The following is a 26,049-nucleotide window of genomic DNA, read 5'->3' on the forward strand; positions in this document are numbered from 1 at the left end:
AACGGAACAATTTTCCATTAGGCTGAAAGTGGTAAGCAATTGCTGATAATGTCACTTTACAGTTTTCAAAACAATGTTTTTTTAAAATTAATTCTCTTCTTTCTTCCAGTTCTCTCTACATCAAAAACACCAGAAGCAGAATTCTGCAATTGCATGTAGTTTTAACAGTGATGTATAAGGATAATCTCATCCTTCTGACAAAGAGTGTAAGACAAGACCAGTATGATTCATTGTGTTTGTTCAAAATAGAACAAGGGTGATTTCTTTAAAATCTAAAATTTCAGCTTGGGAACCTTGCCAATGAAATAAACCTTTGATGGCACAGGAGACTGAAATGTGCTCCGTTGAGGTGTTTCATTTGCTTGCACCATAAGTTCAAGCCAGTATTCAGGCTTCTCCAATGGCTTAGTTGGTAAGTTCACAACCAACAATGATAGTGAGGCATACTGGTGAGAAAGACTCTAGTTCAATCCCTTGTCTATAATAATAATAATCCTTGCATTTGATATAGCACTTTTCACGTCGGGAGGACGTCCCAAAGCGCTTCACAGAACACACTGTAAAGTGAATTGACTGTATATTTGTGGGCGAACGCGGCAGCCAATTGCGCACAGCAATGTCCCACAAACAGTCGTAGATTGAAATGACCAATTTATTATTGTTTTTGGTTTTGGAGGGATTATTATTAGGCTCTGTGTGGAGTAAGGAAACTTGCCCGAGGTTTCACCCTCTGCCTGGAATTGAACTCAGGTCTCTCGCTTGCAAAGCGAGTGCTCTAACCACTGAGCTACAGGACTCCACTTATTATAATAATATAAAGGAATAGTAGTACAATGTGCTTTTGGGAGAAATGACCAGCATTTAAATTGTTAATGGGAAATAGATTCTTTCTGATATTCCTGATCTCTCACCTCAAAAAGCGAGCACTTAGGATTCTTTTTTTGGAAGGTTTCACCTACAGATTCTTTCCAACTCTCAACATCTGCCAGCAGGGATTCAAGTAGAGATAGTGGGTCCAGTTGCACTGGGATTGCACGGCCTCGTGACACCAGTTCTACCAATGTTTCCAATAGGGGCTGCTGGGCAGAGCTCTAAAAACAAACACAAACCACTGGTCAACAACCAACAAATGCTTAGAAAGTAGATATTTTATGTACTTAGGCAACTCTTAGGAAGCCATGTCGTATAGATAATATAGTTAACCTGTTACTGGATTCCACACATTTAAGATACTTAATACTCAGGGGCTTCAGTCAGTTTTTATTGATTTTCAACAAACACTCATTTTTAGTGCAAGTCAACTGACAAAGACCATCTTCTTAAAACAATCAGCCATTTTGGGGTTCCAAAATAGTTGGCTACACTGGTTACATTGCAATTCTAGGTTTATAAAAGATGTTGTGTATATTTTAACCAGTGAAGTGCTTGTTGACAATTTTCTCTCATCTTTCCTGAAATTGCTAAGTCAACAACAACTTGCATTTATATTGCATGCTTTCTCTATAAATGGAATCTTCTTGTTGTGGTTGTTGTTCAGGCAGGGAAGCATTCCGGAGTTAAAAGTAACTCAGGGTTACTTTTAATAGCTTCCTGTCCCAAGTGGCTATTCTATAGAAACAACAGAGCAAATAATAGCAGGCTTTGATTGTGAGAGGAATCTGACAGCCATACAGATGCACCATCCAAATGTCACTGGTTAGCCAAGAGAGAAGTAGCAACTATATCCAAGTTTCTCCTTCCTATTAAGGATACTGAGATAGATCAGCTATTCAAAACTGACAGAACCGAATCTGCAACTTTCTCATCCAAATTATTGAACAGCAGGCTTTGCCTTTACCCAGTAAAGCATCCTAAGGGACCCCTGCTAGATTTTTAAACTATCTCTACCCACACCCAAACATCTTAAGATGTAAATTTCAAAATAATCAAACTAATTAGAATTGCCCCCTGCTCTTTTCGCAATATTTATACAATACTTTTTCTCAAACTGATTCACTTCGAATTTGTGGAATACAACAATAATCTTTCTCTAAGTGTTCATTAAAATTAGTTTTGATCTCAAGCATACTGGAAATGGATCATGTATTGGACAGAACATTACGTTTATACGTCCTTGCAGATTGTAGATTAATGTTTAGATGCTGGAATAGAATGTACTGAACTAGGGAATAAAAACTAAGATAAGGCAGGTTGGTGCAAATGTATATCTAGTTGCAATAATCAACCATTTACATATTTCAAATAATACATCACATGGAGTAAAAATACCATCAACAATTGATCACATTTATTTAAACCAAAATTGCAGCAGTCTGAAACTGATTACCTCAATTATTCAAAAGTTATTTATCTTACAAAATGTATTACCATGTTAGTGTTCTCTTTATTTGAAGCAACTTTACTTTTGTATTTTGTTGACTACATCTTATCCTCCACCCTCCATTACACATCTAAGAACTTTATATTTTAAGGCAGAATGTTTAATACAAACGATCAAAACCTATTTTGCTTTCTTTATACTGAATATCTACTGTATAGATAACCTGAACACTCTCCACTTCCTGAAGCCAGTCTCTGGCCTTCTGTACAGTCTCCTTCAGAGCGAGGTCATGAGGGAGATAAGTAGGAATATCCCCCTTGTCTTCCAAGGCAGCAGATAGAGTTATCAAAGAATGTCGAGGCCTGCAGGAATCAAGAGAAAGTTACAAGGGAAACAGGCAAATTCAGACTCATTGTTGGGAGTAGCAAACAAACAATATCCATCCTTTTACAAGCTATTCACCTACCTAATAATTGTCAAACACCTACGCTTCAAAAGTACTATTTTATTCTCATCCATACTACCCACAAAAGGTTTCAACTGAAGTTTTGCTTCCATTAAGTAATTTTGAACAATGTGAATACTACACAAATCTAATGTTACATTTAATAAAGCTCAGTAAGCATGATCACATATAAACAATCCCACCAGAAGCCCTTTACCTGAGCAGGAGTTTTATCTGCTATTGCTGCACTTTGTTCTACGCACGAGTAGATGTCCAATACAGTTAACTGCAATAGTGGTCTTCATCTCAGCTTTGTTAGTGTTCACTTCTAGTGTTCACTTCTCCACTTCTCCGTAGATACAAATCCCACACGTCCTTAGCAGCCACTCATAATTGGCAGTTTAATCTTATATTGTCCTACTGCTTTGGGATTTATTCTAGCTGATGCAGTACTCAGACCTCAATCCTTCTGAATCTGATGCAGACACTGCTACTGTATCCATATGCACACTTATTAAAGTCTTGCCATAAACTAATAACTATGACAAAGTATTATTTATCTGCTCAATGAAAGAATTTGAAACGTTTATGAATGGATTGATAATTCTTTTTGGAAGGTCAGCTACAGAATTAGAAGTTAGAATAGTTTCTTCCAATGACTTGGTGGAAACCCAACAAACACAGCCTTGGTAAAGCTCTCAACAATGGAATGGAGTTTGTTTTTTTAAAAAAGAATTTCTTTAACTATCACAAAATAATGAAAACATCTAAAGCAGGTATGAATCATAGGAGCACATAGATAATTAATCCAATACATTGATGCCAAGTGGGTGCATCAAGCAAGAGCACAGGTATGAACCCTGGGAGGATGTCCTTGTATAGAAAATAGTTTTTCTTCCATGACAATTTAAATTATGATGTAAATGCAGATCAAGAGCGTCTTCAGACAGCACTCACACAGAACAGATCAGATCCTGTTCTTCTACAAGATCATTGTATTGGAAGCAGGCTTGAACTGTGGTGATGTCTTATGGTGTGGTGATGTATGTATTTATTTTAAGATTACTGGTGGTAACTGACTATTTTATACAGTTATTTCAAGATTAATCCTGGATGACATTATAGCAGTGTTTATAGTTTGAACCAAGAAATGTCACTGGCCAATGTGCCAGATGGGAATAAGCATAATCCTACCAGCACTTGCAGTAAAACCTTCACTAAAGTAATACCAATCCACTTAAAAATTAAGTTTTAATAATAAACTTTGAAAACACACGCAAAGTTTATTTTGGAAACAAAGATGGTCAGACAGCCATATCATAAGAACCTAATAAAATACATCTAGCTAATCATTTACTTTTCTGGATAGATACAAAATTGAATCTCAATCTAACCACTAATTAGCTTTTATTGCAGACAGTAAGCACTAGTACTAATCTAATGGGTAATCCCCACACAGTGCCATTCTCCCTCACCTGGCCTTTAGCAGGCTGTGGGCTTTTTCCTCCCAGTGTTCAGATATGGTGAGGAGTTCCTGGAGACAAGCCATGGCCCTCTCCACAGCTGGGTGAGGCGTTAATCCTACCCCAGAGTCAATTAGCCGCCTCATATCATCCAGTTTGAGAGTGTGCGGTGAAGATTGAGCAAGGTGAACCTTGTCTAGCCACCGTGCTTGTTCTAATCGCTCTCGAAGACACTGCAGTTTAGGTAATTCTACGTTAAAACCAACACTGAGATCCATCAACTGCTGCAGTTCAACAGTATCAATCATTTCATCAGAGAGTGCCTTCTCAGAGCGCTGCTGATAATCTTCCACACGGTGTAGAAGGTCCTGTACAGAGATTGGGATGGAAGATTTATTCTATTCTATCTGAAAAGGTTTCCATTGTATTTCAAGTACATATTCATTTTAATATCCAAGATAACAGAATCAAAAAATTATACAGCACAGAACCAGGCCATTCAGCCCATTGTGCTGTGTCAGCACTTTCAAAAGAGCTATCAAAATCAATCCCACTCCCCCGCTCTCTCCCCATAGTCCTCCCCAAATAATCATCTACTTCTCTAAAAACTTAAAAGTTGTTATCGAATTGGCTTCCACCGGCCTTTCAGGCAATGCATTCCAGATCCCAACATCTCGCTGTGTGAAAATATTTCTCACCTCCCTTCTGTTTCTTTTAACAACTATTTTAAGTCGGTGTCCTCAGGTTACCGACCCTCCCGCCAGTGAAATTGTTCACCCTGTCGAATCCCCTCATAATTTTGAAAACTTCTGTTAAGTCTCCTCTTAACCTTCTCTGCTCCAAGGAGAATAATCCTCGCTTCTCTGCCTCTCCTGATAACTGAAGTCCCTCATTCCTGGTACCAATCTCCTTTGCTCCCTCTCCAATGCCTTGACATTCTTCCTAAAGTGTGGGGCCCAGAACTGAACACAGTCTCGCGCTGAGGCCTAACCAGTGTTTTATATAAAGGTTCATCATAACTTCCTGACTTGTGTATTCTATGCCCCTATTTATAAAGCCTAGTATCCCGGATGCTCTTTAACAGCTGTATCTGCCTGTCCGGCCACCTTCAAAGATTTACTATATGACCCCCAGGTCTCTCTGTTCCTTCACCCCCTTTAAGATTGTACCATCAGCTTATATTGCCTCTCCTCATTCTTCCTCACAAAATGCATCACTTTGCATTTCTCCACATTAAACGTCATCTGCCACGTGTCTGCCCATCTGACCAGTCTGTCTATGTCCTCTTGCAGTCGGTTACTATCCTCCTCACTGTTTACTACTTTTCCTAGTTTAGTATCATCTGCAAACTTGGAAATTGTGCTCCATATACCTAAGTCCAGGTCATTTATATAGATCACAAACAGCAGTGGCCCCAATACTGATCCCTGGGGGACACCACTGCACACTTCCCTCCAGTAAGAAAAACAACTGTTCACCACCACTCTCCGCTCTCTGTCTCCCAGACAGTTCTGTATCCGCTGCCACTGTTCCTTTAATACTGTGGGCTTCTATTTTACTTACAAATCTCTTAATGTGGCACTTCATCTCTTAGAAAATCCATACAAACTGCCTTGATCCACCCTCTCCGTTACTTCATCAAAAAGCTATCGGGTTTATTAAGACACAATTTGCCTTTAACAAATCCTGTTGACTGTCCTTTATTAACCGATATCTTTCTATGTGAAAATTTATTTTGTCCCAGATTATATTCTCTAGAAGATTCTTCACTGCTGACATTAGGCTGACTGGCCTGTAGTTCCCAGGTTTATCCTGCTGCTCTTTTTCGTACAGGGGAGTAACTGCAACCCTCCAGTCCTTTGGCACCACCCCGGTGTCCAAGGTGGATATTTCCACCCTTACTTCTCTCAGTAACCTAGGATGCATCCTATCTAGACCGGGTGACTTATCCACCTTGAGCACCGTCAAATCTTTTTAATACCTCCTCTCAGTTTATTCTTATCCAATTTCTCTACTCTCTCCTCCAATACTGTGGCATTGGCTGCATCCTGTCCTTTTGTGAAGACAGATGCAAAGTACTCATTCAGTACGTCAGCCGTGCCCTCTGCCTCCACAAGAAGATTTCCTCTTTGGTCCCTAATTGGACCCACCCTACCTTTGACTAACCTTTTATTCTTTATACGCTTATAAAATAACTTAGGGCTCCCTTTTATGTTACCCACTAATCTTTTCTCACACAATCTCTTTGACCCTCATTTCCTTTTTCAGTTCTTCTCTGTACTTTCTATAATCTATTTGATTATCTTCTGTAATTTGGACCAGACATTTACCATAACCCTCCCTTTTCTGTTTTATTTTAATCCCAATTTCCTTAATCATCCAGGGAGGTTTGGATGCCCTCCTTTCCCCTTTGTGGGAATGTATTTGTTCTGTCCCCGAACTATCTCCTCCTTGTGAAGGCTTCCCATTGCTCATTAGCTGTTTTACCTGCCAATCTTTCTTTCCAGTCCACCTAACGAGGTCCTTTTTTAACTCATTGAAATTAGCCCTATTACAGTTGAGTATCTTCACCTTTGATTGCTTCTTGTCCCTTTCCATAAGTACTCTAAACCTAATGATGTTGTGATCACTATTGTCCGGATGTTCTCCTACTGAAAGCTGCTCCACTTCATTCCCCAGAACTAGATCTAACACTGCTCCCTTCCCCATTGGGCTGTAAGCATACTGATCCAGAAAGTTATCCTGCACACATTTCAGAAATCTTTCCCTCTCCTTGCCCTTTACACTGTTATTTTCCCAGTCTATGTGAGGATAATCGAAGTCCCCCATTATTACTATTCTATTGGTTCTGAAATCTGCTGCAGATTTACTCATCTATCTCTTTCCCACTATTTGGTGGTCTATAGTATACAGATTATGATGTAATGCTCATCATACAAACTACATAAGCAGATGATTCCAGTTATTCCTCAAAATGATCTGCAATTCCCAAAACATATTTTGTTTTGATCAGCCAAGTATACTGACAGACAAAAACCCATTATGCTCAAGAGTCTCAAAACCAAATTATTGAATTCCACATATTTATGTTTTACATTCATGATGTATGTAATCTTTCTAGATAGGACTCCCTTTTGATTAGAGCTTTGGCTTGCAATGTGAAGATTCCCAAACTCAAGTGAATGGTTTGCACTTCCAAGTGCCATTGATGAGCGAGGATGGCTGATAGATGAACACCACCATCCTGAACACCACCACTGCTCATGCATCAAACATGACTGCCCTAGTGGATTGACTCAATTTCAATCTTCCATTGCCAGGTGTGCTACCGTGGCACCAATTCAGCCCCAAAGAGACCCTTGCTTGGATTAGTCACCAAATCAGTGATTTGGGTAGTTTAATTGACTGCTAACCAAATGCAATATTGGAGTCTTGTAGCTCAGTGGTTAGAGCACTCGTCTCACAAGCGAGAGACCTAGGTTTGATTCCTGGCAGGGTGAAACCTTGGGCAAGTTTCCTTACTCCACAGCCTGATAATAATCCCTCAAGAAAACAATAATAAATTGGTCACTTCAATCCACGACTGTTTGTGGGACACTGCTGTGCGCAATTGGCTGCCACATTTCGCCCACAAATATACAGTCAATTCACTTTACAGTCTATCCTGTGAAGTGCTTTGAGATCTAGGAAGATATGAAAAACGCTATATCAAATGCAAGCATTATTATTAATATAAATGGTCATCAGAAACCTGACAAGTATTATTAACAAATAATTCCATACACGTTAAGATACAGATGCACTGAAAGTACCTTCAGTAAAGGAGCTTGGTCAATTAGGCAGGGAAGAGCATAGAGCTGTTTCACAAATGCCTGAAGCTCTGCCACAGTTAGCCAGTATTGGGACTTCCCACCACGATACCTGTAATCCAGTAAACATCACAAATGTAACTATCTAAAGAAGTTATATTACAAGAAAGCAAAATCCATTTTCTGGAAAGTATATCAACATTCAGATTTTTTATGAGACTCATCAGTCAATGAGGATACAGTATGGGGCTTGTTAACACTGTTCTTGGCAGGCTAACAGAAAATATTCCCAAGTTATCCCCCCACTCCAGCCCCCTCCATATGGTGGACAAAGAAAATGGAATTTACATTGTGCAGTGAACGTTTTCATGAACCAAGATTAAAAACAAAATTGATATAAAAAAGCAGAAGAGTACCTAGAATAGGAACTTATCACCATGGCAAAACTCCCAAGGGCTGAAGTGGAAATCCCAATTATAAATATTCCATGGAGAAATTATGGTCCATGGAATCCAAACTAAGGGTGCCATGAAAAACCAAAATCAATGCAAGATAAAATTATATGGAGTATTGTTTCAGTGTTAAAACATGTAGATGCTAAAAGTACTCTAGTACAGAAAGCAAGCCACAGGAGAGCAACTTACAGGTCCAGATGAATACATCTGGTGAATTTCTTCCATTTGGTTCATAGACAGGTTTCTTTATCTTAGCAGGTTTACAGCTTGATCTCTCGTGTTTCATTTTAACAACCAGACTACGAATTGGAAGCTGATCACATTGGGTGGTAAATTCCTGGACCTGGCTTCACAGTTAGTATCCCTCATGTATCAAAGAACCATACAGCACAGAGAGGCCATTCGGCCCATCACGTCTGTGCCGGCTCCTAAAATAGCAATCCAGCCCAATCCCACTGGTCCGCTTTCTCTCCATTGCCCTGCAATCCTGTCCTCCCCAAATACCCATCTACTTCTCCCTTAAAAGTTGTTATTGAATCGGCTCCCACTGCCCTTTCAGGTAATGCATTCCAGATCCCAACAACTCGCTTGTGAAAACATGTTTCCTCACCTCCTCTCTGGTTCTTTTACCAACTATCTTAAATCAGTGTCCTCGGGTTACAGTGGGAACAGTTTTTCCCGGTTCAACCTATCAAATCATCTCATGATCTTGAAAACCTCTATTAAATCCCCTCTTAATCTTCTCTGCTCTCGGGAGAATAATCCTAGTTTCACTAACCTCTCCTCATAACTAAGGTCCTTCATTCCTGGTACCATACTGGTAAACCTCCTTTGCACTCTCTCCAATGCGCCAACATCTTTCCTAAAGTGCGGTGCCCAGAACTGAACGCAGTCTCCAACTGAGGCCTAACAGCACTTTATAAATATTCAACATAACCTCCTGGGGCCTTTGCATTCTATGCCCCTATTTATAAAGCTTAGTATCCCGTATGCTTTTTAAACGGCTTTAGCTACCTGTCCTGCCACCTTCAGAGATTGGCTGATGTGGACCCCCAGGTCTCTCTGTTCATTTGCCCCCTTTAAGACTGTACCATCAGCTAATATTGCCTCTCCTCATTCTTCCTCCCAAAATGCAACACTTCGCATTTCTTCACATTAAACCTCATCTGCCACGTTTCTGCCCATTTTGCATTCTATCTAAGTCCTCTTGGAGGCTGGTGCTGTCCTCCTCACCATTAACTACTTTTCTTGGCTTAGTATGGTCTGCAAATTTGGAAATTGTGCTCCCTATATCCAGGTCCAGATCATTAATATAAATCAGAAAGAGCAGTGGTCCCAATACCGACCCCTGAGGGACACCACTACGCACCTCCCTCCCGTCAGAAAAGCAACCGTTTACTACCACTCTGCTTTCTGTCTCCCAGCCAGTTCTGGATCCATGTTGCCACAGTCCCTTTAATACCGTGGGCTTCTCTTTTGTTTATAAGTCTCTTATGTGGCACTTTGTCAAATGCCTTTTGAAAATCTAAATAAACTACATCTACTGCACTACCTTCATCCACCCTCTCAGTCACTTCAACAAAACATTCTATCAGGTTTGTCAGACACGATTTGCCTTTAACAAATCCGTGTTGACTGTCCTTTATTAAACCATATTTTTCTAAGTGAGAATTTATATTGTCCCGGATTATAGTCTCCAGGTAGTGGCAGTGCAACCCCCACCCTTGAATTAGCAGAGATTCTTTGCACTAGAGCTACACTTGTAATGCTCATAACTCAAAACAATCTGCGCCTGAAGTCAATCTCCCAAAACTATGGGTTATATGATATATGTAGAATGGCATCCACTACCAATGACAGTTGAGGAACTAATGGCTGCAGGAAGATCTTCTGTAAGCATACTTTGATCTCGAAATCTCTTAAAATAAAACGCCGACACGTAATCTCTCATTATGCATCTAACATAACCAGCAGACAAAGAACACAAATAGTACTCAACAACAACTTACTCATCAGAACAACAAGAAAATTTCATTTATAGAGTGCCTTTCACGTCGGGAGGACGTCCCAAGGCGCTGGACAGTTGGGTCGGGACCCAAGCAGGGGGGAAATGGTCAGGGTGAGGGGAGGGTAGGAAGGGAGCGAGGAGGGGTAGAGAGTCGAGAGGGGAGGTGAAGGCACGGTCAAAGAGAAAGGTATTGAGACCGGCCTTGAAGGAGGAAAGGGAGGAAGCGGCGAAGGCACTGGGGGATGGAGTTCCAGAGCTGAAGGCCCGGCCACCGATGGTAGGGCAGTTGGGGCGGGGGATGTGGAGCAGACCGGAGCCAAAGGAACGGAGGGTACCGGCAGGTAGGTAGGGGGATAGTAAGTCACAAAGGTAGGAGGGAGCAAGGCTGTGAGGATGAGGATGAGGGAAAGGCGTCCCAGGACACTGGACAGTCAGGAGCTTTTTGGACCCAAGCTGGGAGTTGGGGTCAGGAAGTTGGGGAGGGCGGGGGTGTGGCCGAAGGCAAGGATGAAGAGGAAGGTCTTTAGATGAACGACTTGAAGGAGGCAAGAGGGGGTGATGCGGAGGGATTGCAGGATAGGGTTCCAGAGTGTGGAGCCAGAGATGCTGAATGACTAACCCCTATAGGTGGGGCGGGAAGTTCGGGGGAACCTGAAGCAGGCTGGGTCCACCGAGCGGAGGGAACAAATAGGCTGATATGCGTTTAGTAGATCGGAGAGGTAGCAGGGAGTAAGACCGTGCAGCTTGTGGAGGGAAGAGTTGGGAAGTCCGGTAAGCAGGCAATTGGCATAGTCAAGCCGGGACATGATGAAAGCGTGGATCAGGATCTTAGCATCTTGCGGTGAGAGGCAGCGGCGAAGGCGGGGAATGTTGCAGAGATGGGGAAAGGCGGAATGGGTCACGGCAGGAATGTCGGATTTGAAGGATAGCTGAGGTCAAAGAGAACACCTAGGTTTCGTATCGCTCCCTGTTGAAGATGTTGCTTTGGTTCTTGGGAGAACTTCAATCTGATCTGGATCTAAAACTAAAGATTTATGGTTCCCTACAATGATTTCAGATGAGTGAAGGGATTCTCCCGGCTTCCTGTCCAACAATCCTGCAGGTAAAGGTGGTCATTCACTTCCTGTTTGTGGGACACTGCTATGCACAGGTTGGCTGCTGTGTTCACCCACAAAACTTAGTCACAGTACCTGTGAAGCTCTATGGGATGTCCTCCTGATATTGAAAGGCACTACACCAAATGGAATGCACCTCCCCTTAACAAGCACACATATTCAGCAAAAATGTTTAACATATTATTCAAACCATGTCAACAACTGCACCAACAAGCTTGTAATGGGAGAATTGTGGTTGGTGATTGTCTCAGACATGGAACTCACCGGGTTTGTCGTTTATCATTCAGCAGCCGCTGGGCAACACTGGCACATTTCTCGGCTTCTACAATCACTCCCTGCAGCTGTTTGAAAAGATCATTTTCTGGAAAGGTTTTGTTCTCAGCTTCCTCTATCAAAGACTTAAATTCCATTACACCTGCCAGATAAACCATTAGCATATGATTATTTCTCAATAGACTTACAGTTGTAAACAACCAGTTCTTTTAAAACAAATATTTTCTTTAATATCATGACAGTGTTTCCATTGATTTCAAGCCTCAAAAAATAGAAGATTTTTTTTCAATTAAATATCAATTCTTGAGTTATTTTAAAGCTCAGAAACATTTGATCCATCATAAAATACAGAATAGCCATTGTCTTGGATTTCTATGGGTGCAGATTTAAAAGAAAACAATTTTTCGCCCAATAGTATAGCATTTGACAATGAAGTAATGGTGGGAAATAAGTCTAACAATTCAAGTCTCCTTGGGGAACCCAATTAATGATTTAACATAATAGCAAAACTTTGAGACACACTTGCAAAACAGAGATCAATCCTGCAAAATGTAAAGCATAGTCTCTAAAGGTGCGCAGGTGGTTCATGCCATAGGCTTGCCTACTTCCTCACTAGAGGCTAAGGTTTAAGTTTGTTCCACTGTAATTCACAGTGCAGCTGTGAACTGAGAGGTTCCTTTTGTCCTTTTCTTTGATAAAGTGTGAAGGTTTCCAGCCCAGCACTTTGAGACGTCTTGAAGACTTGTAGGCATTCGATAAGGTGCCGCATAAAAGGGTTGATCTACAAGATTAGGCCGCATGGAATTAAGGGGAATCTATTAGCATGGACTGAAACATGGCTAACGGGAAGAAAACAAAGAGTAGGGATAAACGGGTCCTTCTCAGATTGGCGGGATGTAACTAGTGGAATGCCACAAGGATCAGTGCTTGGGCCTCAACTATTTACAATCTACGATCTAGATGAGGACATTGAATTTAATATATCCAAATTCGCGGATGACACTAAACTAGAAGGGAGAGTAAACATCGAGGATGACATTCAGAAAATGCAACGAGATATAGATAGGCTCAGTGAGTGGGCAAATTGGTGGCAGATGAAGTATAATGTAGGGAAGTATGAGGTCATCCACCTTGGTGGTAAAAACAGTAGAGCAGATTATTTTTTAGAAGGGGAGAAACTAGATAAGTGTTAGCGTCCAGAGGGACTTGGGTGTCCTTGTACACCAGTCACAAAAAGTTAGTTTGCAGGTACAGCAGCAGTTTGGAAGTCTAATGGTATGTGGAGTCCTGTAGCTCAGTGGTTAGAGCACTCGCTTTGCAAGCGAGAGACCTGAGTTCAATTCCAGGCAGAGGGCGAAACCTTGGGCAAGTTTCCTTACTCCACACAGAGCCTAATAATAATCCCTCCAAAACCAAAAACAGTAATAAATTGGTCATTTTCAATCTACGACTGTTTGTGGGACATTGCTGTGCGCAATTGGCTGCCGCGTTTGCCCACAAATATACAGTCAATTCACTTTACAGTGTGTTCTGTGAAGCGCTTTGGGACGTCCTCCCCACGTGAAAAGCGCTATATCAAATGCCAGGGTTATTATTATGTTGCCATTTGTTACAAAATGGTTAAAATATAAGAGGAGTGAAGTCTTGCAGCAACTGTATAGGGCCCTGGTGAGAGTATTGTGTGCAGTTTTGGTCTCCTTATTTAAGAAAGGATGTACTCGCCTTGGAGGGGGTACAATGTAGATTCACTGGGTTGGTACCGGGGATGAGTTATGAGATGGGTTGAGCAATTTAGGTCCATATTCTCTAGAATATAGAAGAATGAGAGGTGATCTTATAGAAACCTATAAGATTCCTTTTTCAAGACAATTATTATTCCAGATCCATCAACTAAGAAGTGCACTATCCTTGGGTGGATTCTTTCTATTCCCCTTCCCAGTTTTGCTTCCATCTCTTCACTCATGTGCTGGATCTACATTTGCTACATCATAACAATAAAGAGTTCCAAATTGTAAATACTGTACAATTTTAAAGGGGGTGCAGGAACAGAGAGAGAGACCTGGGGGTTCACATACACAAATCTTTGAAGGTGGCAGGACAAGTTGGGAAAGCTGTTAAAAAAGCATATGGGATCCTTGGCTTTATTATAAGTAGAGGCATATAATATAAAAAGGAGATCATGTTGAACCTTTGCAAATCGCTGGTTAGGCCTCAGCTGGAGTATTGTGTCCAATTCTGAGCACCACTTCTGTGCTGTATGTAATGGCCCACTCCCAAGGCACAACACTATCGTGTGAAATATTTCGATACTTGCCTCTCTTCTCAGTTTCTTTTGCTTCTAGCGAATCAGTCACTTTGGAAGTCCATTCATCATAGGGTGCTACATATAATCTCAATGCATGCAGCATTGGATAGAGATCATCCAAGGTGTAGCGATATCTAGGGTAGGGAAAAAGAAGTTCAACGGTAAAGAAAGTAAAACACAAGAATCACTAAAACAATATTGAAGTTGAGAAACCATTACTGTCAAATGGAAAGAAACTTCCTTGAGGAGAAAAATCAAATGGCTTATGTTTAATATACCATAAAACAAAGCACCGCTGTTTGATAGATAGCTTGGTTACATCTCCACTCTGCTGAAGTTTCTTGTTAATCTGCCAGAAATGCACAAGTGCCAATCAATCACAATGCATAAAATATGCCGCAACCAACAATTTTTCATTTGTAAATATATTTTTTATGGATATGATTTCAAGATACTAGATCAAACACCACAAGGTGTTTCATGCAATCTTATAAAATTTCAGTCTTCCACGTTTTAGATTCAAACTGTAATGCAATCCTTCTAAAAGCAAACCGGCCCACCCAAAAAATCTGTTCTGTTGTAGCCATTAAACTGTACCCAACAAAGTCTAGCTGAAGAAGATTAAATACTCAAGGGAACTATTTAATTTGAAATTCTGGCAGAATGACCGCACATTAAGTAGAATCTGCTTCAACTTCAAATAAAAAGTATCCTACCAACAGAAGTTTAGTTCCCAATCAGAATCCATCTAAAACATTTGACCTGTCACAAATTTAGGATATCACTTATCAGGATGGGGGGAAGCTAAGCAGAGTCGCCATGAGACTGAGCTGGCTCCAAGGTGAGTGACCTGCTTGGTAATGGAATATTGAAAGAGTTTGAACCGCTGGTTTCTTTCTGAGTCAGTGTAAGTCACTGCTGATTACTTTCCAGCCAGACCTCATGGTGGCCTTTATTTCCCTGAAGGTTGGTGGAGCATTAAGGTGTCAAGATTGGCCTCTTGCAAATGTCTCCTGTGATGCCCATCACCATAATCCTGTAACTCTGCTACCTTAGCTTCCATTCATCTTGCATTTGGCAGTTTGATCTGCACTTCATGGCAATGGTCTCTATAAGCAGTCTTCTTAGTCAGGGAACTTGTCACTTAAATGAATCGTGATGCCGCCAAGATACAAATCCAATAGTCTGCTCAATTGCCTGATGCACCACATTCTGGCGATCCATCTATTCCATAAATATCTGTGTTATCCGGGGGCGCAATAGAGTTCAAAAGGGCTTCCTCGATCTTATCACACAGTACTGCTTGAAAATCATCGTTCTCAGTCTTTCAACATTCAAACTCATTGCCGGCTTCACTATTATAATATAGCATCTTGGCACCACATTTATAGACAGTTTTAAGCATGTCTTCAATGATCGGTCCACATTTAGCTCCACGCCTGACACAGCTTACCCTAGCTGGCAAACATCCCTCTGACTCACAATCACAATCTATCAGGTGCCATTGTCGGGACCTTGGGTGCATCCACAATGCCGTTTTCTTAGTTATCAAAAAAAAGCATTTGTGATAACCAGTCCATGCCTAGCACACAAATCAAGGAGCAGGGAACCATTCCTATTTACATCACTAAACTAATGTCTACCAAAAACGAGTTGCCAAGTCATAGCATCCCTTCCTATGTGTTCATTGAGGGCCTGCCATCATGATTAGCTTATTGGAAATAGGGGATAACATAATCCTTGCATTTGATATAGCGCCTTATCACGTCTTCGTCACGCCTCAAAGTGCCTCACAGAATATACTGTAAAATGAATGGACTGTATATCCAATCGCGCACAGCAGCGTCCCACAAACAGTTGTGGATTGAGTGACCATCAATTTTTTTTTACGATTATTACCCCCGGAAATGCAATCCGCCAATCGACTAATAATCGGTTTCTACTTACTGCTAGGTAAACAGAGGCGTGTGGTGTAAATAAACTTACCTAAGGTTTCACCCTGCCTGGGAATCCAACCCAGGTCCTCTCGCTTGCGAGGCAAGTGCTCTAACCACTAAACTACAGCACTCCATAAGATATTGTAAAGTCAATTGACTATATTTTGTGAATGAAACGCGGAAGTCAATTACGCACAGCAATTGTCCTACGAACAATCATCGATTGAGTGGTCAAATTATAGGCCAACAATCCTCCAGAAAAAAATTGGTCATTAACTTCACAATTGTTTGTGAGACATTGCTATGTGCAAATTGGCTGCCGCATTTCCCTACAAAGTTTACAGAAAACGTCGTGAAGTTCTTCTACGATGTTCAACTTTATAGGCACTATTTCAATTGCTAGTTATTACAGGGCAACCCGGTTATGAAACCCTTTCCCCTAAAACAGAAGCCTTACTGATAAGCCAATAGAAAAGTGGGTTTCAGTTTTTCAGCAGAATCACCACAAATACCTTCCTCCGCTACAAACCCGCAATAAATGTAGTTTCTGGCCCGCGGGCCTCCCAGCTGTTTATGTGATGTCACTGTGGGTGGGGCGGCTCCGGACGTGCATGCATGGTGTGGTGCAAGTGGCAAATGGGCTTCACTTGGAGGCCCCACTGCTATGATATATACATTTGTGTGTGTCTCTCTGTGTGTATGTGTTAGTGTGTGTGTCTCCATCGGTTTGTGAGTGTTTCTGTGTCCCCTCTCTGTGTGTTTTTGGGTGAGCCTGTCTGTGTCTCTCTAAGCGTTTGTGGTATCTCTATGCGAGTGTTTGTTTCTCTCTGTCTGGACGTGTGCCTCTCTGTCTCTTGAGTGTGTGTGTCTTTCTATGTTTGAGTGTCTGTCTGAGTGTGTCTTTCTGTGTCTGAGTATGTGTCTGTGAGCGTGTGTCTGTCTGTGATGTGTCTGTCTTTGTGTCTCTGTTTGAGAGTGTGTTTCTCTCGTGTCTGTAAGTGATGTGTCTCTCTGTGTCTGAGTGTGTGTCTCTCTCTCTCCAGGTCTGTGTGCGGTGCTGGGCCGAGAGCTCCTGTAGCTTCAATGGTGTCCCCTGTCCCCGACCCTCCCCCCACTAAAAAAAGCCATCCAGTTTTTGTTAAAGAAGCAATTTACATATTTTTTGCAACAATCTAGTATGTGTTATTTCCTCATGTTTATTTTGTATTAGTAAAGTGAAAAAAATGTAGGTTGGCAATAAAATGTACCTCATAGAACCAACCAACTCCTTGCTATTTTGCAAAATTTGCCAAAAATCTCCCGCAATCACCCGGAATGTTATATGTAGGAAGTGGCAGTAACAACACTATAGCAAGGAAGTGACATCAGCAGCACTTTCAACACACATGTAATGTGTAGGAAATGATGTCGCAGGGATCCGATAGGGAAGCTGGGGCACACAAACAGGAAGCAGTTTCAATAATGACCTGATGTCACAAGAATCCTCTTATAAATACGTTGTTCTATATTAAGCAGCTCCAAACAACAAAAGGTGAAAAACAACAAAAGTGCAACAGAAATTATTTCAGTAAAAAGACTGATGAGCACAGGATCAACATTTTCTAAAGAGTGTTTGTGGAGTCCTGTAGCTCAGTGGTTAGAGCACTCGCTTTGCAAGTGAGAGACCTGAGTTCAATTCCAGGCAGAGGGCGAAACCTTGGGCAAGTTTCCTTACTCCACACAGAGCCTAATAATAATCCCTCCAAAACAAAACAATAATAAATTGGTCATTTTCAATCCACAACTGTTTGTGGGACATTGCTGTGCGCAATTGGCTGCCGCGTTCGCCCACAAATATACAGTCAATTCACTCTACAGCATATTCTGTGAAGCGCTTTGAGACGTCTAGAAGACGTGAAAGGCGCTATATCAAATTCAAGGATTATTATATTATTAAAAAGGAACCAAATAAGTTCTTGGAAATTAAAAGTATTCAAGGTTATTAGGATATGAGGAAAATGTGTTAAGAGCCATTTGGGAATTTGGATGAATAGCTAGATGGATCAAGTGTTCTACTTCTGCCTGAAATCGTCTTAAAACACATTCCTTACATTTTGATTAATTAGCGCCATTTCATGAAACTTTGGATAGTTTAATCCTTTGGTTCCTGACAAATGCAATTCCATTATAACTATTCACGTTCCCTACAAGGCTCATTTGTGAGGCTGAAAAACTGAGAATCTTTGTATGTACCAAACTGGATGAGACTTTAAACCGAGGTCTCATCTGCCTGTTCAGGTAGATGTTAAAGATCCCAGGGCACTACTCAAAAAGAAGGGAGTTTTTCCCTGGTGTTCTGGCCAATAAATCCTCCAAATAAAAAATTGGTCACTCACTCCATGGCTGCTTGTGGGACATTATTGTGTGCAAATTGGCTGCCACATTTTGCCCACAAAATACAGTGAATCCATTTTACAATATATTCTGTGAGGCACTTTGAGATATCTCAACAATGTGCTCAGGCAAGGATTATTATTATTATTATTAATAGTCTTCCTGAACTTTCTTAATCAAAATAATAACTTTGCAAAACTAACAGAGGATAGCAATTGTTTTTGAATTGCGCAAGGTTACAGGGTAGTAGAGAACATTTTCAAGTAAACCCTAAAACGACTTTCATCATTTAGGATTTAATAAATTCTGTTCAGGGATAAAAATTTAGTTCAAGTGCATCACCTTTTGTAATGTCAGGCAATAATGGGATTTCCCCCATTATAGTCACTCAGTGCTAATGGCACTGTGTTGAAAGGAACCTTTACCCCAATACATCTACATTTGTATCAGTTACACTAAACAATAGGTCACAGGTTAATTTCTCTGTGCTAACACTAATGTCGTTGGAAGATTTACCTGAGCTGATGTCTGTTTGGTGCACAGAAGCAGAGGTCCTTAGCATGGTACAGGCACACCAGTTCGTTAGGTTTACATGGGCAGGAGATTGCTGACAAGAAACAAGTAGTCTTGCACTTTGTACACTGCCGCTCATCATCAGGCAAAAGCTCAAATTTCTCCCTCACAGTGTCGGTCACTCCCTGGAAATGGAGTAGATATTTAACAGTGAAAACTTCTATTTAGGCTTCATTTAATACCAGCAATGACTTTCAGAGATCTCATGTGTCTTAACTAAGCAGAAAGGTTCTACAACACTAGTTCAGGTTTTGTTCTCAAGATTAGAATAAAGCCATCTGCAATATCCTCAAAAAGATACCTGTGAACAGAACCTTCCCTGAAGCCAAACTTTCCCATTTATTATTTGCAAAACCTGAAAGTACTCCTAATTAATTTATACCGTAGCATTCAACAAAGCATAGAATAATACGTCAAATTACAGAATTTTGTGAACATGCATGTAAATTACAGTGCTGAAACAGATCAGGCATTTTAAAATCATTAAATTGGCATTATAAACCCATTAATCCTCCTGCACCAGATTTATGCCAGAGAGACCATTATCGCCATAACAAGAATGCCCACTAGAGATGAAAAAGGACTAATGCATTCCAAGTTACTGTCTAAGGCATCAAAGCCTCTAAACAAATTTCTTCATCAAAGGTTTCTATTCCTCTATGTTTAATGAAACCCCAGACGTCCACAACCAAAACAATCTGCATGTAGATTCCTGATTTTATTGCTGAATAGGTCATAAAGGCAATCAGAAAGAGAAAAGTATAGTATGTAGTATAGTAAAGCATGTATAATGCTGCCTCACTTAGCACTTGTGTCCCATGAGCTCACATTAACTAAAAATACAACACACCCAGCTTCGGGCACTGACTTGCACTTCAGCACTAAACAAAATGGATGACTGCTGCCGATGTCACTTACATAAAATATACAGTATAGAAACAGACAATTCAATCCTTAGAACCTCAGAAATTAACATCAGGAAAGAAGGCCCATTGTGCCTGTGCCGGTTAGTTTAAAAGCAATCCTTTCTGTCCCATTTTCCTGCCCTTTCTCTATTCCCCTACAGCTGACCACTTTTAACTTATTTTATGTAGTTCCCTTTCAAAAAACCAATATGGATTCTGCTTCAAACACATTCATGGCAGGGCATTCAGTGTCATAATTACTCTGTGGAAGAAAAAAATTCTAATCACCCCATTTACTAACCATTCTAAATCGAGGCCAAACAAGTCTGTGCCAGTGTTAATACTATACACGAACCTCTACCAAAATTTTCCTGCAGCTGTGCCCAGGAAGTGCCACTCATGTCACTTACATCACCTTATGAAAGAAGTGACATCAGTTGTGCTTCTTGCACATTCAAGCAACCTGACCACCTGGAAATCGGGATTTGCACTTTATAATACGATCTCAGGTACAGGACCCAAAGGACTGCATTATAACGAGGTTCCCCAGTAACCCTATTACTATGCTAAATAGATATTGTGTTGCTTGCCCAAATTTATTGTGAATACCTTACTGAAGAACAGGTCTAACCAGACTTCTTACCACTCAAGATGGTTTAAAGGGTATTAAAAAAGTTTAAATGCAGAATGGTTCTCATGACAAGTCGGTTATCAATACATTGGAACATACTGGAATTAAATAAACCATCAACATGATTAATAACACAGAACAAACAAATCACTTTTTGAGCAAGTCACTCACTTCCGCTTCACTTCTACAATGCAGAAGGAAGTCATTCAGCCCATCATAACCAGGAACAGTCCACAGAGCAAGGATATCACTTCAATCCCACTGCCCCATGTTATCCCCATTCCCCTTCAAGCCCCTCTTTTTATATGCCTGTTTAACTTCCCTATTGAAAGTTAGAATGAACTCCATCTCCAACACCCTTACCTACCTGGTAAGTGATCCAGATCCCAACTATTCTCTGGGTGAAAAAAAATTCCTTTCAAGTTCTCCTTTCACTCTTCTTGTAGCTTTCTTATGGTTCTACTTCATTTAGATTTAAAACTACTTTTACTACTTTCAATATTATAAATATGATTTGTTACTTTGAATGTTAACTCTCCATTATTCTTATAATTAACTATACAACGAACTCAAACGTTTAGAAGTATTAGAAAATTAACATAACAAAGTCAACTTGTATTAATGATTGTTCTCGTATTTTGGGGGCCAATGCCCACAGTGTAATGAATATGAAGTAAAAGACCTGAAGGTACAAGTGCAACTTGCAGTCGATGTTCAAGTATTTTTCTAAGTCAGACATATGATTGTTTAAGTTATAACTGCCATGAAGAACTGTAGAAGTGTTCAATGAAGTGATGCACATTTGCATCTCAACCTGAGCAAGAAGATCAGGTGTTACTTGAGGATTTCTTCTTTCTCTGCATGTGAAAAGATACTCAACAACTCTTTGTTGTTGGCCACTTTTGTTGTTTCTTTGTTCCGCAAAAATGCTGCAATGTACTCCATTGCTTCCACAATAGAAGGTGAATGCACATCACTTGCTACCTGTTACTTTCCAGTATTTGCTCCAATCTATGCCCATTTTCAGTGACTGTTCAAGGACATCTTCCCACGTTGAGATGTTTTCTCCAATATGGGATGACTTTGCATACTAAGGGAAGGAAGCAATTCCAATGACCACTTTGGAAAGTTGTGGAAATTGCAAAAATAGTGATACTGGGGGGGAAGTGGATATTTTCAGATGCAGAATATTGACCAGCCAGCAGATTTGACTGCAGCACATTACATGGTGCCAAAACCAGATTGCCAAATGATTCCATACTTAAAAGCAAAGCATTTCTTCACATCCTACAATTGTTTGTTGCACATCGAGCAGTACAGACAGAATATTTACAATCTACAACAACAAATTACATTTATAGAGCACCTTTCACTTCGGGAGGACGTCTCAAGGCGCTGGGTGGTCAGGGGTTGGAACCCGAGCATGGGGGCGGGGTGGAGTAGGGGGTGAGGGATGGCAGAGGTGGGAGGGCACGATCGAAGATGAGGGTCTTGAGACCGGCCTTGAAGGAGGCAAGGGAGGAAGCAAGGCGAAGGGACTGTGGGATGGAATTCCAGAGTGTGGGGGCAGAGAGGCTGAAAGCTCGGCCACCGATGGTAGGGCGGGTCAGGCGGGAGATATGGAGCAGACCAAAGCCGGCTAAACAGAGGGAACGGGCAGGTTGGTAGGGAGTCAGCAGGTCAGAGTTGAACCTCAAGCTAGAGTTAGTTATCTTGGTTCAGGCATGCTGTGGAAATAAAGTGTGCTGCGAATGCTGATGCTTTGCAGAATGCTGTTTTTAATAATTTACACAACATCCATTTCAACCACTAAATGAAGAGGTTTCCAAGGTTTATTGTTTTTGCTGTCAATACTAATGCCTGACACTCCAAAGCAGGCAGGGGATGTGCTGCATTGTTAGAGGAGCTGTCCTTTGGATGAGACATTAAATGGAGTCCTGTCTGCCTGTTCAGATCGTTAAAGATCCCAAGGCACTATTCGAAAAAGAGAAGTTTCTCCTGGTGTCCTGGCTCACAATTCCCCACATAAAATTGGTCACGTCTATTTGTGAGACAACAATCATCTGTAAACTGCCTGTCATTTTCACCAACAAGATGCACCATCACAGCACTTTGAAATATATCCCAGTGAAGTGCATTGAGATGGTAGATATGATGCTCATTCAAAAAGTTGGATTTTTTTTGGTCAGCCATCAGTGCTTCAGTATCCAAACTATAATGAGTTTCACATAACCATGATGCTCCGTGGAGCTACACCGTGGAAATTTCTGTGCATCTGGAAAGGAATTTAGTCCCTCCCCAGGAAACACCTTACTTACGAATTCCAGAGAGTATTAGTCACAGGTTGATGAAAGCATACACAAAAGTATGCCAGAATTTAACCATCTAAAACCACTGCTGGAATTTAACCATTTAAAATCCTTCAGAGCACTTTCTGTCATGATACATGCAGTTTGGCCAGCTACGACTACTTAATGGGGCTTTGCCTTGAAAGGTTAACATGAGCCAATTGGAAATAATCTGTCCTAAGTGCTATCTGCTGCTTTAAGTCCTGCCAACGGATCAGAATGATTGGGGACAGCAATGCCTTGAAGTATTGTAATCTGCCAGGCTCAGGAACCAGACTACTGAGATGATCACAAAGAGTGATTCGATTCCAATAGTACAGTACTGCTGCCAAGCACGTCACTTTGGACAGCTCAGTTCTTAAACTTATAATATCAGGACAGGAGGTGATATTGTGATTGGATTGTTCTGCTAATATTGAGATCAGACACTAGAAGTTGGTAAACGCACTAGGCATTTAGCAGGAGTATTCACACAGGCTCAAGAAATTGGTACTGCATCACCAGTAAACAATTAAATTCACTTAGAACTGGCTGCTGAAAAGGGTGTCTATACACCAACATGGCTAAAAAAGCCACTGGTTGCATTAGACAGGTGGTTGGTGAATAGATGTGGTTTATTATGGAAAAATTGGTTGGGACTGTTCAGGGTGGTTGTTGACAGCAGGTGATTGCTGAAATAGGATTGACTGTAGTTAATCAGAACGCCATAGAGGGTTGACTCAGTTCAACATTTCATTACCAAGCCTTTCACATTGAAGCCAATTCAACTCTAAGAGCACTTCGCCTACCTCCTTTTCAAGGAAGTCACTAGTTAGTATTTTAGTGAATAGTTGGTATTAATAATAGTATACTTTTGCCTATATCCAGACTAATTTCCTGCTGAAAAGCAACAAAGAACATGGATCAGAACAAGGCATTTATGTCATTCAAATCATAACAAGAGCACATTTCACAATCTAAAAATAGAATTGAAATTGAATAAAAAGAATGTTTCTCAGTGCAGCAGGATGAAGCTGCTAAAAAGAAAGTAGCAAACTCCCAAGAGATACGATGGAGACTCGCTCAAACAATTTACAAAAATAATAAACGGATTTGATCTTAGTTGACAAATTCTTGGTAGGGTAAAATTTCCAAACGTGTATCGTGAAATTCAGAAAATTATACTTAACCAGAAACCTATACCTTTGGGTTTTGCCTTCAACGCAAGGAACAACTTAAGAAACTGGTATAAACAAGAATGGTAATAAGAAATGATAGCATTTTAAGGTCATGGCAAAGTTCATTAAGTCAAAATATAGACAGTGACACAACTTTGAGATATCTTGATGCTGGCACATATTGCCAACAAAACTTTTTATGTCGAAATGGTTCAAAAAGTTACAAGAGCATAAATAGCTGTAATGTTTCCGCTGTGATTTACTAACAGCACTCACCGTTTTACGAACTGCCTCCCGCAATCTCTTCTCGTCATCTATCATAATCATCATATCCTTATGAACAGCAGAAGCTAAAACCAGATCAAGATCCTTAAACTTTGAGGCCATCTTACAAATCATCTCATCATGAGAGAAAACACAGTAACGATTTAGAAGACGATAATGTTGCACACACTGTCTGCCCATTGGAAGCTGAAAAACAACCAGATGAAATGAATATTAAGACACCTTAGAAGAGTAATTGAAAAACCTCTCAAAGCTTATGAAATTTATAGTGCTTGAAGATGGCGAAAAATGCATAATGCTTTAAAGCTATTGAATTCAATGTATTTGAGGTGCACATGCAAATTGTTTCCCAATTTTATGCCACAACATTTGAACTATAATTGAATCACTTCAAGGATGATTTGCATTTAATGTGTTGCATGCTTTCCATCAATGTACTTCGAGTACACCATCTGTGGTAATCTCAGTAGTTTCTTGAGAGGTGGGTCCGCAAATTCCAAGGTAGTGCTGACGACAGTCCAGCCCAGCCAGCCTGATTCAACAGCAAGACTTGCCAGAGGCAGACTAATCACCGAGAGCAGCAATCCATCCCATTCAACTTCAGAGAGCCAAGCCCTAATGGATAGCCCAAAAATAATTAGAGTAATCACAACAGGAAAAACCAAGAAAAGCTCATCATGGTGCTCTTAATGGCAAAGTATGTGGGTTTAGCTGCTTAAACTCCATCAGCAGCCCCATCCATGGTTTTTGCCAACCTGCACCTAATCCTGCCAGAATTAAGTTAGCACAATGTGTCCCTCAGGGGAGAGAGTGCATGAACATTGTAGGTGGCATACGTATATGGAACCCTCAGTCTTGTTTGGATGACTATCTTAAGCAGTGTGATGGGACAGACACATGGCTGATAAAAATCATAGACATATTGAATGACCATCAGACTTACCCAGTCCAATGTACAGAAATTCACAGCTTCTGCGAAGTTGAAACCTTGGTTAAAACCACTGTGATAGGCTCTGGGGAACGTAATAACAAATTCTCCTGCACACTGATTGGTTCTGTAAACCTGAATTCAGGAAACAAAAAATACAATCATTTCAGCCATCAATTTAATGCTACTCTGTTAAGAGCACAATCAAACTGGCATGGGATATCGCATACAAGTCCATAATTCTTTAGTTGTAGTCTTATTTGGACAAAATTGACCACTTTAAGTAACTTCCTCACATAACCTTGCTCTAGAGGAATACATCACTCATTTGTTTAATGGACATTTGATAACTGGCTTTCCTCCAGCCTCATTTACAAAAGAAAATAGTCTGGTGTTTAACAAAGATCCTTTGTCATTTCTAGATGAAGGGCCCTTGGAGTAAGTGGAAGAAACAAAAATGTTAGCCATCTTCAGGAGTGTAATTTCCTGAGATAAGAAGAAATCCGGATAATCAAAGCAAAATGAAAAGATGAGGCTTAAGAATTACCCTATAGTTATGCTAAATAAGATGTGCACATATGCCACCAGCATACAAGGTACATCAATTCTTTGTACTGATATGAGTATAGTATATAGCCAGGCTGACACAAGATCAAACCAATTGTACAGGATCCCAAGAGAACATCCAACTCAGAGCCATAATGACTGGGCACTTACGA

At 40.7% G+C, this 26,049-nt stretch overlaps 1 protein-coding gene across 1 annotated transcript in view; it reads right to left on the reverse strand.

Annotated features, from left to right (window-relative positions):
• LOC103190333 (lysine-specific demethylase 5B) overlaps window positions 1-26,049 on the reverse strand; it is a gene marked incomplete at its 5' end in the record, with an annotated part of 63,028 nt that overhangs the window by 13,587 nt on the left and 23,392 nt on the right. Inside the window, 9 exon segments of the mRNA XM_007911076.2 lie at window positions 912-1,091; window positions 2,544-2,682; window positions 4,241-4,596; window positions 8,041-8,149; window positions 11,880-12,030; window positions 14,203-14,327; window positions 19,020-19,201; window positions 24,394-24,588; window positions 25,346-25,465. Coding sequence (XP_007909267.2) covers window positions 912-1,091; window positions 2,544-2,682; window positions 4,241-4,596; window positions 8,041-8,149; window positions 11,880-12,030; window positions 14,203-14,327; window positions 19,020-19,201; window positions 24,394-24,588; window positions 25,346-25,465 — 1,557 coding nt within the window.

The sequence above is a fragment of the Callorhinchus milii genome, unplaced genomic scaffold (genome assembly GCF_018977255.1).
Source record: "Callorhinchus milii isolate IMCB2004 unplaced genomic scaffold, IMCB_Cmil_1.0 Scaffold19, whole genome shotgun sequence".
Classification (NCBI taxonomy): Eukaryota; Metazoa; Chordata; class Chondrichthyes; order Chimaeriformes; family Callorhinchidae; genus Callorhinchus; species Callorhinchus milii.